The sequence below is a fragment of the Hypomesus nipponensis genome, chromosome 14 (assembly GCF_054491055.1).
Source record: "Hypomesus nipponensis isolate SF chromosome 14, ASM5449105v1, whole genome shotgun sequence".
In the NCBI taxonomy this organism is placed as follows: domain Eukaryota; kingdom Metazoa; phylum Chordata; class Actinopteri; order Osmeriformes; family Osmeridae; genus Hypomesus; species Hypomesus nipponensis.
Window position 1 is genome coordinate 19,813,444 of NC_140374.1, and position 16,557 is coordinate 19,830,000.

Consider the following 16,557-nt stretch of genomic DNA (forward strand, 5'->3'; position numbering starts at 1 on the left):
ACTTACTGTAAGTCGCTCTGGATAAGAGCGTCTGTTAAATGACTAAATGTTATGGTCATGACTCTAACCCCCCTCTTCCTCTCTCCTCCTCAGTAACTGTCTCCACCAGCACGCCGTTCGACGGCCTGCTGGTGACCGGTCTCTACACCTCCACGCCCGTCCAGTCGGCTCCCATCCCGGCCCCCGCCGCTTTCGGCTTCGGTAAGTCACCCAGGCGCCGACTGACCAATCAGCATGTCACAATTTCAACATTCAGCCAAATAGAAATGTACTTGAGAGGAAGTACTAATATCGGAAGGATCCTGGGAGCAATTCAGAATTCCATTCACTTTTCTACTGAGATTAATAGTAGGAGACATATGGCCTCTATGAAGCATTGACTATCACCCCAGGATCAAATGAACCATCATTTACATGCTTTCACTCAAACGTTGAGTTACTGTGGGAAACTGAGCCACTGTAAAGTATAGAGACCCAGCCCCAGCCCCAGAGACCCCATAAGCCTGTTTCCCAGGCCCAGTGCTGTCACCCAGCCCACCTAGCCCCAGCCTCAGCCCCAGCCTCAGCCCCAGCCTCAGCCCCAGCCTCAGCCCCAGCTACTGCCTCACCCTCAACTCTGACAGACCATGATGAATGAGACTGAGAAGATAGAGTGAAGAAAACCAGTTGTGTGTGTATAGGAGTGGGAAATACATTAGTAACCACAAGAGAAACACTAGCTCAGGCCCTGGAACAGTAGACAATAGTGGGAGAAACCCAACCAAAAAGCCCCTAGACAGCGTTACCAGTCCTGACTGGCAGTGTGCACTCATCACGTCTCCCTGGGAGGACTTCCTGAAGCTAAATCTGATGTTATTATGGGATGCTCTGTATCTCATTGACGGTGTACACATAGACTAGAAAAAGAACAAGACACATAAAAATGAAAAAATAAACAGATTGACGACAGGTCTCCAGTTGCTCAGGCCCCCAGTTTTCCTGTTCCCCGCCGCCCAGAGCCTGTCCACTTGTGTGGGTGCTGCTGTGTGGTGGCCCTGTCTGCCAGAGGTCCAGTGGAGCTGTTCTCTGCTGTTGGCAGGCCTGGTAGTAGGGAAGGTTTCCATCCTTTGGGCTACAGGCATTGCGTCACCTCTGCTTCACAGAGAGGTCTGGAGTTGTAAATAATTCATTTGAGGAGTTTTGAACAGAATAGATAGGCAGGGGTGTGTGTGTGTGTGTGTGTCAGAAAGACAGTTTTTACAAAAGAACATCTCATCAAGGCTTCCTCTCTGCTAGTCCACCAAGCAACTACATCGTTTCCTGCCTGTTCGTCACTAAAACATGTCCCCCTTTCTCCCTGCCCCGCCATCATGGACCTCGGCAGGAAGGTTCCACAGCGCTGGTTCCCCCACGCTGTGCCCTTGGATGCTCTGCTCTGATCCCCCCACATGCTCCCCCTCTCTGCATCTCCTTTAGGACCCTACCAAGACAAACACACTGGGCGAATGAAAGTTCCTGTAAAAAGGAAACACTGGGGTAATTTATTAGTGTAACACATGCGGCTGAACTCCATAGATCCCTGCAAGACGCCGGTCCAAGTCATTTAACCGCCTTGTTTTATTTTTCCGCTACTTGATTCACACACAATTAGGCGGGGAAGGGAGTTCGGTCAGACGTTCTCCATGCTCTGGTGAGCAGACCCAGCTGGCCAGCAGACCTTAGCCCAACCCCGGGGCTCATTTCTGGGGGTGAGAAGACACACAGAGCCCCTGGGCCCTTTGGTTGTGGCCCTGTCGGCTCCGAGAGAAAGAATCTCTTCTATGAGAACATGGAAACCACGGTGAGATAGTGCCATGAGGGAGAGCCAGTGTTTTGAAGGTTGGCTCTTTGAAGATAATGCAGTGGAACGATGACGGAATGAGTGGAGGCTGTGTCCCGTGTGCTGTGGCGATGTGCACTATGCCGGCCAGGACACCGGGGGTCAGTGATCACGATGAGGTCGCCGGGACTAAAGGGTGTGGTTTTTAATAAGATCTCTGTATTAGACACACACACACACACACGCTAATTACAACATGAAGTGAGTGTGTGTGTGTGACAGGCCAGATGTGTTTGGCTGGCTGATCCTCTGGTGGCTGGGTCGAGGATCCATGTGGCCGGCAGATGTGGGTGTTCAGGCAGGGCAGGGGAGGACAGGGACCCCGGGAACGAGCTCTCCCCCCACGCCCGTCCGCCATAGAACAGCGTTTGACGCCACAGTCCCCCTCGGCGGAGGTGAGAACGCGTTGAGGGGTGTGGGCGAGTGCTGTTTAAGAGACTGGAGAGTGATATCTGAGTGAGAGAGAGAGAAGCCGATGAGGGTAGAGAGACATAGACCTGTTGGTGGGAGAGAGGGGGAGCCAGAGAGGGCTGTGTGGGCCTGGTGTCTGGTGGTGTCTGTGGTCAGGGCTGTGGTGAGGAGCAGACAGGCCGACTGCTCCCCTCGACCCTGCAGGGAAAACACCCAGAGGCCTCCCGCGTCACAACTCACTGCTTACCACGGAAAACTCATAAACTCCCCTTCAAACACACACACACAATCACACACAGAGACACTCTCTGCTTTATTAGAATCGACTCCTCTGCCCTCTAAAACAATACACACTCTGCCACAGCTCCACTCGCAATGAAAAAAAATCAGTCTTTGAGTTTTACTTTTACTGCGTCGTCGGAACTCAACACCCCCTCATTGTCGGATTAGCGAGAGAATGATGGAGCGACAGAGGTGCCAGTTAGGGCTGACCGAAATAAGCTACGGGTTTCTAGCTTCTGGTTAGAGCTGTGCCAGACGCTAGCTCGACGCTAGCTCGTCGCAAGCTCCTATGCAGCCCGGAGGCAAGGTGGCTACGCTAGCCTGCAAGAGGCTAACCACAGACATTTATGGCTCTTGTAATTAGCATGCTATAGCTAACCCTGCTCGACGGTGAAGCGCGCTGGCTGGAACTTGAAACAATGTTTTGTTTGGTAGCTAGGCCATACTTCAGAAAGGAAGAATGAAAGAATAAGAGAGAGAGAGATAAACAGAGAGAGAGAGAGAGAGAGAGAGAGAGAGAGAGAGAGAGAGAGAGAGAGAGAGAGAGAGAGAGAGAGAGAGAGAGAGAAAGTGATGTTCAGCTTTGATACAATGAATACAGTATTCATCAAGTAAAGCTTCTTCTGCTGTCCCGAGACGAATGGTTGTGAGAGAGAGAGAGAGAGAGAGAGAGAGAGAGAGAGAGAGAGAGAGAGAGAGAGAGAGAGAGAGAGAGAGAGCAGTGCAGATTGACTGGTCATTATATAATTGCACACCAGGTGCCCACTAGTTAAGATGCTCGTTTAAGGGCACCACTGTAATGTCTTTTAGAGATTTGGGTCTTGCTGTATAGAGAGACATGACCTAGACATACAGGAACATGCTTGGAGAAGAGATGAATTATGATTTAAAAAAAAACATTTTTCTTTAAAACTTTGGCAGCTTGACGTTAGTGCTATGAGAAGCTTGTCTTACTTGAAAGCAAGCGTTTGTGTGTGTGTGTGTGTGCGTGTGTGTGCGTGTGTGTGCGCTATCACGTCTTTGCACACGCTGCCAGAAACGCAACATGAGACCCGTCTGACTCAGCTGCTGGAGAATTCACACTGCTTTGTGCTTCTTTTTTTTTTCTTCTTCTTCTTTGACTTCAGCTTCCATTAAATCGTCTTTCTTTCCATTGCTAAACTCCACACAGCGGAGATGTGGCCCTTTTCAAACTGGCGTTGTCCCCGGTTCGCGCCGATATTTTAATTTGTGTTCATCGTTTATTTGCTTTGGGTTTCATCTAGTAGAGGTCCTCTTATGGATCATAAACGTAGCACTGTTGATTCATCACCTAGGAGACCCCACAGGGAATGGAAGGGAGTCAAAACCAAACGTCACACTGAGACTGATTTGTAGGTCTTCTCAAATACATTCTAAATGTTTTCCAGACACGCAATTATCTGTTTAAACCAGAAAAGAAAAACGCTTTCTGTCCCGAGTTATCCCGTTAATTAAGACAAGGCTTTAGGCATGACAGAGAGGGAGAGAGAGAGAGAGAGAGAGAGAGGGGGAGAGGCAGGGAGAAGTATAGAAGGAGACAAGTCATGTCAAGAACTTGAAGCAGACTGAGAGAAGGGGCGAGGGACAGGGGCAAGAGGGAGGAGAAGGAGAGAGAGACGGAGGGATGATTTAAGAGAGCGCGTGGATGTACGCGGGGGCCTCTGAAGTATGAAAAGGAGACAGAGCTCTGGCATTATTCAAAGACTGCGAAAGAGTGAGAGAGGGAGTCATGGAAAGAGAGAGCGTTTAGGGAGGTGAACGAAGTGCTTCATCAGTCTCCACGACGACGCGCGCGTTTGTTGTCGCCGTGACAATGCTGAGTGGTAGAGAACGCGGGGGCAGTGATGGATGGCTCTTTTTCTGTCTGTTTATTTCGTTGTTCATTTACATATTTCTACGTGTTTGCGGCGCGAGAGATGATCATATCCGTTCCGTCTCGTCCACGGTACGTCTGGTGACTGAGAGGTCAGCTTAGTGACAGGGACACCACGGGCTCGGCACTGTCGCCATGACGAATGGACCAGCACTTCCACACACACTGATTAAAGATTGAAAAATCACACAGTGCCTTGACCTGTGGATGAAGGGCCATGGGTGGCACACACAAACACAGTCACACACACGCACACTGTCACCCCACGCACTCGTCATTGTCAGGGCTGAAGGTGAGCTGTCAGGGTCCTCTTGTCACAGAGTCGGATTCAACGTCAGTCAGGATGACAGTGGATTGGAGACAGCAGCTCCTCATGTTTTTATCACGCACACACACACACACTCAGTTCTGTGTTGTTAGCACACACACACACAGCACACACACACACTCACAGTTTTGTGTCCCAGGTTAAGCTGCCTTGAGTTGTCCATTTCCTGTCCTTTTCTTCACCCCCCAAACACAGCTCCGGTAGAGAGCACACATGCACACACACACACACACATGCTCCAAACAGAGAGGGGTGGAGACAGAGGTAGAAAATGCAGGGAGGATAAATAGCAAAGTGGTGGGTGGGAGGGTGGGGGCGCGGAGTTGGAGGGGGAGGGTTGGGGGGAGGGGGTGGGGTGGGGTGGGGTGGGGGGAAGAGGAAAGGTAAGTGTTTCCCATGGGGAGAGGAGCTGTCAGTCCCTGTGAGACTTCAAACACACTACTGCTCTGTGATCAGCCTGCTCCCCGACTCTGGACTGACAGCTCCCTGACTGCGCCGCTTACACTCCCACACACACACACACACACACACACATGCACCCTCACATAAGCATGCACGCATACACACGCGTACATACGCACGCACGCACTCCGTGTACACGCACGCACAAGCACGCACGCACACACAAACGTACTGTAAAGCAAGCACACACACACGCACGTGTGCGCGCTCTCACAGACAGACTTGAGTGCACCACATTGACATTCCACTGCCATGCACACACCCTCGCACTGACTCTCTCATCCAGGATGCTCATGTGCTGAACCCCACCGCCCATCCACGCTCTGCCAGCACTCCAACCTTGAACGGTGCCAACTCCTGTCAGCACGCGCTCCGTCAAGGGCACGTCTCCGTCCAGAGAGTCACACCAGCCTCGCCCACCAGCTACGAGACCCCCGCCTCCTCCCTTTCTTCCTCTCCTTCTCTCTCTCCCTCCATCATTACTGCTCCTCTCCTCAAGGGACTGAGATGGGAGGATGAGCAGAGAGCCTGAGGTCTGATCATTGCTGTGATGAATTCATTAGCAGGGGGTGAGGATGAAATGAGTTGTCAGGAGCGGTTTGTGTATGTACGGGGCAGGGGGAGGGGGGGAGGGGGGACACGGCACGGCGTTAGCTGGGTACTACATCAGCGCTAGTTTGCAAACTGGCTCGCTAGCTGGCTCGTTAATTGGCTCGCTCACCTGCTAGCTAGGTGGCTCGCTGATAAGGCTCGCTAACTAGCTAGCTAAGTTGCTCGTTGAATGATTGGCTGGCTTGCTGGCGGACTGGCTCGCTAGATGAGTAACCTGACAAAGTGAACGGTGTCATTGGCAAGCCATCCCAGGCCCAGATTGGGCATCTTCTGCCTCCTCCGCCCCCCCCCCCACTCTCCTTCAATCCCATAATGCCACAGGGCCACTAACAGGTGGCTCAGCATTTGGGTTCTCTCAGAGTCCAGGGGAGCGTTCCTCCGGGTAATCATAAATATCTCTATGCATATTCTCTCTCTCTCTCTCTCTCTCTCTCTCTCTCTCTCTCTCTCTCTCTCTATCTCTCTCTCACTCTCTCTCTCTCTCTCTCTCTCTCTCTCTCTCTCTCTCTCTCTCTATCTCTCTCTCACTCTCTCTCTCTCTCTCTCTCTCTCTCTTTCACTCACACACACATACTAAAATACTCGCCAAGCACTAAAGGATTAAATTAAATCATGTAGAATGTATAACTTTCTAGCTTTTTCTATGTGTGCTTCCATTCCCTAACCCTTGCATGTGCCCTACAGGTGCCGTGTTGACAGACTGCAGCTTTGACAGATGGTGCTTCAGGTTCACGCTGTATGTAGTTCTCGTGGAGGACCTAGCCCCTCCTGCAAACTCCCAGAGCTACTGTGCCTCTACTTGTGTGCGTGTGTGCTTCGCTGTGTGTGTGCTTCAATGCGTCGGTGTGCGTGTGCATCGGTGGGTGCTCAGTGTTGTTCCGAACCACCCACCCCTCCGGCCTCTACTGTACTCTACATCAGAGAGAGAGAGAGAGAGAGAGAGAGAGAGAGAGAGAGAGAGAGAGAGAGAGAGAGAGAGAGAGAGAGAGAGAGAGAGAGAGAGAGAGAGAGAGAGAGAGAGAGAGAGAGAGAGGAGCGGAGTGTGTGGAGCGACTGTATAGCGAGGCCTCAGATGAGGGGGTTTGAACGCAGGGTGAAAGTAGATGTGTTCTTGCCTGCCTGGTGGTTAGCATGCAGCACCGAGCAGAAGGCGTGGGCTGTTCCTGCCATGTGCTCTCTCCTTCCTCTACAGCACTCGCTTTCTCTCCACAGAGAAGACGCTGCCGCGCCACAGAGAGATGCACGGGCTTGCGAACGAGAGGAGAGAGACAGAGAGGGAGAGAGACACAGAGAGAGAGAGAGACACAGAGAGAGAGAGAGAGAGAGAGAGAGAGGGAGGGAGGGAGGGAGGGAGGGAGGGAGGGAGGGAGGGAGGGAGGGAGGGAGGGAGGGAGGGAGGGAGGGAAGGAGGGAGGGAGGGAGGGAAGGAGGGAGGGAGGGAGGGAGGGAGGGAGGGAGGGAGGGAGGGAGGGAGGGAGGGAGGGAGGGAGGGAGGGAGGGAGGGAGGGAGAGAGAGAGACACAGAGACAAAGAGAGAGAGACACAGAGAGAGAGACACAGAGAGAGAGACACAGAGAGAGAGACACAGAGAGAGAGACACAGAGAGAGAGAAAGAGAGAGATAGAAGAAAAAAGAGGGTGCGAAAGAGAAGGAGAGAGGAGGAGAGATGAACAGCGTGAGAGAGAAAGAGTGAGGAAACGGGGGAGAGAGAGAGAGAGAGACAGAGAGAGAGACAGAGAGAGAGAGAGAGAGAGAGATGCGTTTGACACATTTCTACGAAGAGTAGAAGGTTTGCATCATTTCACCCTGCTGGAGGGGACACTGTCTTTGTACTGGCACTCTCCTTTGTTGCTTTCCGGTGTGAAGGGCATCACTGCCTACTTCCAAATTACTCTACCTTGAGAGACAGAGAGCGCGCGCAGAGTATGTGTGTGTTTGTGTGTGCATGTGCGTGTGTCTGCCTCTACTGTGTGGTGTGTGCACCTGTGTGTGTGTGTGTGTGTGTGTGTGTGTGAGAGGGGGGGCGGATGGTGGAGGTTCGGCAGATAGTCTCTAAAGCGGGCGAAAGTGTTCTCTAAACTCTCCAGGATGCACTCTGAATGTATTTTTAAATTTCCCTGTAAAAAAATATACCATTAGAACACAGTGGAAAGTGCCAGGGTTCCTCTGGGTCCTTAGGTTCTGGCCTTCCGCTGTCTAAAAGCTTTGCAGAGGAAAAGGGGTAAGATTGTACTGTACAGCGTGGCTGGCTGGCTGGCCCAGTTTTCTGGAAGTTTCGGTGAGCGAGCTTTGGGTCTCCTCTGACCCAAATCTGGGGGAGGAGAGAGAAGGCTCGCTGACCTTCTCTGTTTCGCGGCCTCCTTATGAGAACCGGGCTGTTGCTGTTGTGATTATTTCACTGCCTCCCAGCGCCATCCTGTCAAACGGGGCTCTGCTCCAACCCACACACACACATGCAGTATGCACACACCCACATGCAGTATGCACACACACACACACTTCCCGGGCTTGCCTGTGTCTCCTCACCTGTCGATTCCGATTCTCCGTCTCTCCGTTCTCCACAAGTGTGTCATCGCCCGGCCGACGAGCCCCCCCCCCCCCCCCCCGCCCCCTCCAGGGGGTTTTGTTTACTGTGTGACGGGTGGGTAGCAGGGGAGCGGGCGCAAAAATTAGCACAAGTCAAATCAGATTAATTAATCCAGAACTCAAACCATTAGCCGAGGAGTCTCGTCGGATTAAAAATCAAATTAGCCCCGGCGCCTTGCGGGAGGGCTGTGGCGTGCACACGCCCTCCACACTGACACACCAACACCAGGGAACGCCCCCTGGGGTACACTGACGGAGGGATGGATGGAGGAATAGATGGCTGGATGGAGGCATGGAGTGATGGAAGGCTCCCGAAAAAGGCGATAAGGAATGAGGGGGGTGTTCTGTGACTTTGCCACCCAGCGTGGTGAGCTGGTCCTGGGGCTTGGTGCTGGCTGGTCCCCCGGTCTGGCTGCGGCTCCAGAAGCCCCAGATGGAGAGAGGCGTACTCCAGTAGGGCCTTTCTCTCTCATTCCTCATGAAAGGGTTGCATGAGGCCATTCATCACAGCAACAACAGTACACAACTGTGTTATTGCCTTTCTTAAAACATGCCCAAAGGATGTGGATCTTATGTAGAGAGTCAGAGAGTGTTGAGTCCTCTCTGACTGTGTGTGTGTGTGGGTGTGTGTGTGTGTGTGTGGGGGGGGGGGCGTGGGTGTGTGTGTCTTAAGGCTCAATGGCCCATATTGGTCTGGTTCCCAATGTGTGTGTGTGTGTGTGTGTGTGCACTCTGACTAGAGCTTTAAGGAGATCTGTTGGGTGTAGAGACCTGTCATGTATCCCTGAGGGTGGGGCGCCAGACACACAACTTACATTTCTGAGCATTTTTATTTCCGTTGGGAACGGATGGTCCCGTGGAGAGAAGTGGCTCCAATGGCAAGACTCCTTTATCATGCCGGCCAGTGGTTGGTCAGCTAGTAGCCATGAGTGTACGTACACACTGCATGTTATCTATAGGACAGACCATCCAATAAACAGCCAGTTATACACCGCTAACCAATCTGGGAGAATGTGTGTATACATTAGCATGTGTGTGTAAATACAGTATTGTCTGCAGGTTAGAAACAGACCATTGACTCCATGTCTGGTTTTTGCTCTCTGGTTACAGCTTACTCACTGGCTCTTACAATGAATGAGTGTGTGTGTGTGATTGTGTAAATGTGTGTGTGTGTGTGTGTGTGTGTGTGTGAGCGTCTGTGTGGCCGTATCCTCAGGAGGTTATGGATGATGGATGATGGATGGTGTGACATAGAATGGATGCCTGAATGAAAGAGGCATTGTTCCGTGAATGTATACATGTGGTCTAAGTGGTCTGCTGTCCCGGCATGCATGCTAGACACAACAACATTGCTCAGAAGCACAAGCAATTGCATGCACTGTGCACATTGATATGCATAAACACATACATTATCTTGCCTACATTTACATTTCTCTCTCACACACACACACACCTCCAGGTTCCCTTTAGTGCCAGCTGAACACTCCTTCATTCGTGTGGCAAATTTGCATTCATCTCCATTTTCCCCAACATTGCATCTACCCTCCCCTCACCCCTGGCATCCACCACCACCCATACTACCAGCTTCCTCCACTCCCACCGTCCCCATGGCAATGCCAGCCCGTCGCCATGGCAGAGTGATTGGCAGGCACTGGGATGGACGCCCAGCTCGGCCAATGGCGGGCATGGAGAGGGGTTCGCCCTGTTCCTAGGTCCTGCTGTGTTCTCTGCAGACCGGAGGACAGGATAGCGACGGGGAAACCATCTCCATGCAAGCCCCCTCACACAATGACACAATGTACTGTAGCATTCAGAACCCCCCCAGTCTGTCTGTCAGGCCTGGGTTTGATGTATCATTTAGGGCGGCCATTGTGTGTCCTGCTACTGGGGCCTGCTGTTTGACAGAGGCATTATCCGCAGCCTGTGGCAGATCAGAAGACTCACACACTCATGGTAATGGCATGTCTCATGCCCTGGTGGGATGATGTCATGGTTGCAAAACAATCGCATGAAATATGAATGTATAACCTCCCACCCAACCCCCACCCCCAAATTCCGTGGAGTGGCATTGGTTGTGTTTTGACAACTACAGTCTAATAGGGTAAGTACCTTCCAAACTCTGACAGACTCCTTTGAACCTCTCCGGTCCTGGAGACGGATGAGCGTGACGAACCCCGATCTCTGCTTCTCAACCAGGCCCCTCCTCCCAGCGTTTAATTAAAAAGCACATTGTCTGCAGAGATTAACATTAATATCGCTACAGAATAATGCTCCCTGCAGACACAATCAAATAACCTCTCCCTCCTAGAGATGAACACTTCCTTGTTTCATTCCCTTGCTTTCATTAGACACTCGGGGCGAAACCCACTGCATACATGCATAGATGTATTCTAATGCTCCTGTATGTGTGTGTGTGTGTGTGTGTATGTGTCACACAGACCCCCTAGGAAGGAATGTTTAACACCAGCAGATCAAAACTAGCCAAAGACAAGCAAACAACTGAACAGAGCATGGAGTGCTCATTGGTGTTGGATAACAAGTCAGTAGACGGGTGGTTTCAATCTCTCCGCTGCTCACGAGAACATCTGTGTGTGTGTTCGTGTCCTGGTATTATGTAGACAAACTGTTCAGGCTTAATTTCCCAGTACCAGTTTGAAGGACAGTCTTGGGGTCGGAACAGGAGTGCGATGATATCTTTTTGATACCCACCAGATGTCTAATGATGTCTATAAAGGGTGAATGATGTGTGGTGAATGGGTTCCTCAGGCTGAGCGTGGCCCTGTCTGCCCACAGGCTGTGCCCCCCCCCCTAATGTCCTGGGCCTAGCACGTTGTGGCACTTCACTGGGCGCTGGGTGCCAAGCAACGCCACTGATCACCCATCTGTCTTTGGAGGATCCATCTATTTCTCCCTCCCTCTCCCTCTTTCTCTCATTCTCTCTCTCTCTCCCTGCCCCTCCCTCTCTCCCTCGCACTCCCTCCTTTTCTCTCCCTTCCCCTCTCTCCTTTTCTCTCCCTTCCTCTCTCCCTCTCTCTCTCTCTCCCTCTCTTTCTCTGTCTCTGTCTCTCTCTCTCTAATATTCGACTGTTACTCTGACTGAGAAAAAGGCAGAGATTGAGCAACGGAGAAGTGTGAGAAAGGGAGAAGGCGGATGATTCTCCAGACTGTTGAGCAGAGCCCAGTTGGAGTGTAGGAGCAGGCTCTGTCAAGTCAAGAAGGATCCCATTGTCCCTAACTGGCCCTCTACTTCCATCCTTCTGACACACCCTATACATCCACCGTAACCACGGCGACGTCAATGAATATGGGTGTGTCAGTCTTTCCCTCCTGCCCCGCCCACCTCCGCCCCCCTCCACCTCAGACACACCCATTTCCAGGACCCTGGCCTCTGGTCTGTACGCTGAGCCTGTGGGAGAGAGGTACATGTGTGTGAGTGTACTGTAAGTGTGTGTGTGTGTGTGTGTACTGTAAGTGTGTGTGCTCTTACGCACGTACTGCCAGCGTTAGCACGCCTGCATGCTTGTATATTAGTATTTACACTAGCGTGGGAGGGAGGGGGTCAGCCCCCCCGGCTATTAATCACAGAAGACAGCGCATAAGTGGCCAATCTGCATGTGAAAGGAGGATGACAGTGGGAGGAGTGGAGGAGAAGATGGGTGATGAAGCCCCCCCACCATCCCCTGAGGTCCCCCTCACGACTGCTGGTCCAAATCTAACACGCAACATTAAAGGCATTAGAGTCGTGCCATTTGACATTTGAACCACCCCCTACCCACCCCTCCCACACACACACACACTTTGTAACATCCCCAGGCATCTCAAGTCAAGGGTCCTTGGTGCTCATTGTACCTTCAGTGGCCTAGCTGGGAACTCGTTTTGCGTGTTCCGCTCGCTGGTTAACTGGGTCTTAGAAGACTCCGGAACGATGTGGCCCCAGCGGAGAGACAGAGGGATGGGTGGGGAGGCAGCGATGTTTAGACGAAGGGTTGCGTCTCTTGCGTCCGGTAACGGAATCAAACACGAAGAGAGGGAACGCTGGAGCGATAATGCCTTCTGCTGTTTCAGTGACCCCTTCATGTAAGGACACAAGGAGGGGCTGTGTCTGATAAGGGTTCAACAAACATCAAAGGCACTATCTTTTCCTTTCAATATTTTCCATCACTCTCTCTTTTTCTCTCTTTCCCCTTCTATCTCTGCCTCTTTCTCTCTCTTAATTTCCCTGGACAGACTAATGCATCAAGCAGGTCTTTGTTTTTATTTTTCCATAAAAATAAAAAAAAAATCTGGTTCCACTACAGCTTGTTGCTTAACTGGAGCAGCTGGGATTTGGATCCTGTTGAATAATAGTTATTTTATTCTCTGGTACATGAAAGGAAGTGATGCGTATTAGCATTTCTGCGCCTGAGTGTGTTTTGCAGCGGGGAATAAAACATTCGGAGAGCTATGTCAAGTCCCAACACTGCTGTGTCCTGGAGTGCAACAGTCTCTCTTTTCATCTTCAGCCTGCCCTCACCGCTCCCTCTCCTCCCTCCCTCTCTCTCTCTTTCTCCCTCTCCCTCTCTGTCTCTCTCCCTCCTCTCCTCCCCTCTCCTACCTCTGTCCTACCTCTATCTCTCCCCTCCCTCCCTCCCTCCCTCCCTCCCTCCCTCCCTCCCTCCCTCCCTCCCTCCCTCCCTCCCTCCCTCCCTCCCTCCCTCCCTCCCTCCCTCCCTCCCTCCCTCTCTCTCTCTTTCTCCCTCTCCCTCTCTGTCTCTCTCCCTCCTCTCCTCCCCTCTCCTACCTCTCTCCTACCTCTATCTCTCCCCTCCCTCCCTCCCTCCCTCCCTCCCTCCCTCTCTCTCTCTCTCTCTCTCTCTCTCTCTCTCTCTCTCTCTCTCTCTCTCTCCACCCTCTTTCTCTCTTCTCTCTCTCTTTCAACCTCATTGGATTTCCCTTCCTGATCGTTTCACTTTCATACATTCATTCTCACTTTCTTTCCTCTTTTTTTTGGCTCCATTTTTTTCCGATTCGTTCCCCTATTCGACAGAGTGCGTCTCTGGTCCTGAGGGAGGTATCCATGTCCACACACAGAGCACTCTCCTGGTGCTCATTGCTCTAAGCCCAAGCGTGTGTCAGCTCTTAAAAGTGGTTCCTTTTGTGAAGGCCACAGCTATGTTCTGAGAAGAAAACCATTCAGACCGGACTCTATTTTCCTCCACCTTCTTTATCTATCTATAGACTAGAGGCTCGAGCTTTATGTACTGTGGGTTTGTAGTTCTCTGTCAATCAGTCCCCTGTATGTTGTGTGTTGATATGACCACAAATCCGATGGCTGAGCGGTGAGGGAGTCGGGCTAGTAATCAGAAGGTTGACGGATCGATTTCCCGCCATGACAAATGACGTTGTGTCCTTGGGCAAGGCACTTCACCCTACTTGCCTCGGGGGGAATGTCTCTGTACTTACTGTAAGTCGCTCTGGATAAGAGCGTCTGCTAAATGACTAAATGTAAGTCTTTGTATGTCAGGGTTCAGCCATACACCCATCTCCATAGAGGAGGATCTGAGAATTGTGTCCGTGGAGGGGCCCAACCTTTCTTTTCAGACTCTCTCTCTCTCTCCATCTTTCTCTCTTTCTATCTATCTTTGCATCTCTTTCTCACTATCCCCCCATCTCTCGCTTTCTCTCTTGTGTTTCCGTGGCAATGACAACCAAGCCTGTATGATGCACATCTGTGGGGAGTCTCTGATTGGCCCCTCATGTCGAGAGACACGGAGCGTCTCCTCCACCCCGGCGCAAACAAATTGGACACTTTGCGCTAAAACTAGTGCTTTCTCTGTCCAGTAATTGCATGGCATGTGACAGTGGTGGAATTGTTCTGGAAATGATAGTTTGTGTGTGTGTGTGTGTAGGAATGTGAAAACGTGCTTTTCCACAGTAAGTGCTGTATGAGTGGTGTATAGGTTTTTTCCCACTCTTCTAAAACTGAAGGGAGGGTGTTGCATCTATCACACTCATACAAACAGCCTTGACGTGTGTGTGTGTGTGTGTGTACATGTCTACCAGTGAGTGAAAGATGACACCCTACGTGTGTATGCCCATCCCTGGGAGTGTGTGTGTCATGTCTGTGTGTGGTGTGTAACAGTAAATCATAGCCATTAAAGAGAGAGCAGAGAGCAAGGCTGGTTGGAGAACAGCTTTGCCATTAGTGGGTGATTACTGTACCTCGCGGTCTGCTATTACACAACACGTGCACGCACACACACACACACACACCCGACCACCTCTGGCGGGGTAATAGGCCGTTGCTCTGACACCTCGTAAATCTCACATACACACACACACACACACACAGATGAGCATGCGCCAACACACACACACCCATGCCCACACACAAACACACAGGCCCGACATCCATATTTAACTGCATGGGGGAAAGTAAAGTAAAGTCTCTCAGTTTGTGGGTCAATGAGTTCAGTACCTGGTTACCTGTTCTCTCAGAACAAGTGTGTGTCCTGGTTATGTGTGCTATTCTAAATACGGTAGTTGTGTCTCTACGTGTGTGTGTGTGTGTACTCTGAGTGTATGTGAGTTGTTCCAGGGCACACTCTGACCGCGAGTGACTGAGCAGCCATGTCAGGTGGACTCTGTCTGATCCTCACCGTCTCCTCGCTCTAATGAAGGGAAGATTGTGTGACATAACGTAATTCCACTGATTGAATCATCCATGGACCCGGGTGGCCATTAATAAGAGCGCCATTACACGATGTAATTTCACACAGAAGAGAGGGAGGGAGGATGGGAGAGAGGGAGGGAGGGTGACAGGCAGCGATGCAGGGATGAGGGACCGGCGCGACGTTGATTACTGTCCCCCTGCTCAGACAGGGGGGGCCATACATCACACAGTTCCACCTGTCTCTAGCTCCACCACCCAAGGCCTCAGGCCTGTCCAGCTCTCTCACACCCAGAGCTGGTCAGGACAGCTGTCTGGCTGAAGGAAGCCGCACACCTGTGTGTTTGTACTGTATGAAGAACAAGGGTTAGAGTCATCTCTTGTTATCCTCTTTTTCACGTGGCATAACTTACGATAACTTTATCCCTCCCTCCCTTCCCCCCCTCCCTCCCTACCTCCCCTCTCTCACCACCCTCCCCCCCCTCCTCCCCTCCTCTCTCTCCCCCCCCTCCTGTCAGGCGTGTTGCCGGAGCGCCAGTTTGGGACCCAGTTTGTGTGCAGTGTGGTGGCGTCTCACGTCAGCCACCAGGCCTCCTCCAGCTTCAGCTTCGTCTGGATCGCCCCGCCGCCAGGAACCGGCTGTGTCAACTTCCTGTGAGTACCTGTGTGTGTGTGTGTTTGTGAGATTTGCTGACATCAAAAAAATGACTAGAAGAAAAGCAGCTTTTTCTCACCTAAAGAAATCTTCAAATGACCCAATGGACAGAGATGCCTTCGAGGTCCGCTATGTTGAGCTCATGTCCTTCAGCAGACCTCTCCAGCCAGCAGACCTCTCCAGCCAGCAGACAGACAGAAGGGGCGCCTGGTTGAGACAGAAAGGCAGAGAGGACAGGGTCGGGGTAGGAGCATAGACATAATAAAGAGTAGACGCTGCATCGACCGCTACTGCCTACTGGCGCTGACGAGCCGTGGGGCCGCCATCTTGGAAAGCACCCTCGCTCCACTCAGTGTAATCTGTTTGGCTGGGGCAATGAGCTGTCAGCGCATTTAATTAATCATACCGAACTGAATACCGAACTGATTTTCACGCGGTTTGCTTTGCAGCAAAGGTCATACATGTAGCTATGATACAGGACATGGTTATTATTTTCTCAAAATACAACCAATAGTATGGTAATGTTAAATCTTACTTGTGAAAAGTAATCCCCCGAGCCCTGTTTGAGATTGTCCGCCGATTTGAGCAGGAATATGCTGCGCAGTGCCGGCATCTTGTTTATTCTGATGCCAAGCAACGAGGAACTTGACTTTTCCAAGATGGCGGCTGCATTTCTCGCCCCCAGCTGCCAATGCGGCGTCTACTCTTTATTATGTCTATGGGTAGGAGTGTGTGGGGGTGTGTTTGGGGGAGGAGTGTGTGGGGGTCGGGTGTCTGTGTGCTCTCTCACCCTGGCCGAGCTCTCTGTGTCTGGGTGAAG

General features: G+C 51.6%; 1 protein-coding gene across 1 annotated transcript in view; it reads left to right on the forward strand.

Moving 5' to 3' along the window:
• reln (reelin) overlaps positions 1-16,557 on the forward strand; it is a 70,447-nt gene that overhangs the window by 2,914 nt on the left and 50,976 nt on the right. The window contains exons 3-4 of the mRNA XM_084671879.1: positions 94-201; positions 15,601-15,736. Of these exons, the coding sequence (XP_084528005.1) occupies positions 94-201; positions 15,601-15,736 (244 nt within the window). The remainder of the gene's footprint in view (positions 1-93; positions 202-15,600; positions 15,737-16,557) is intronic.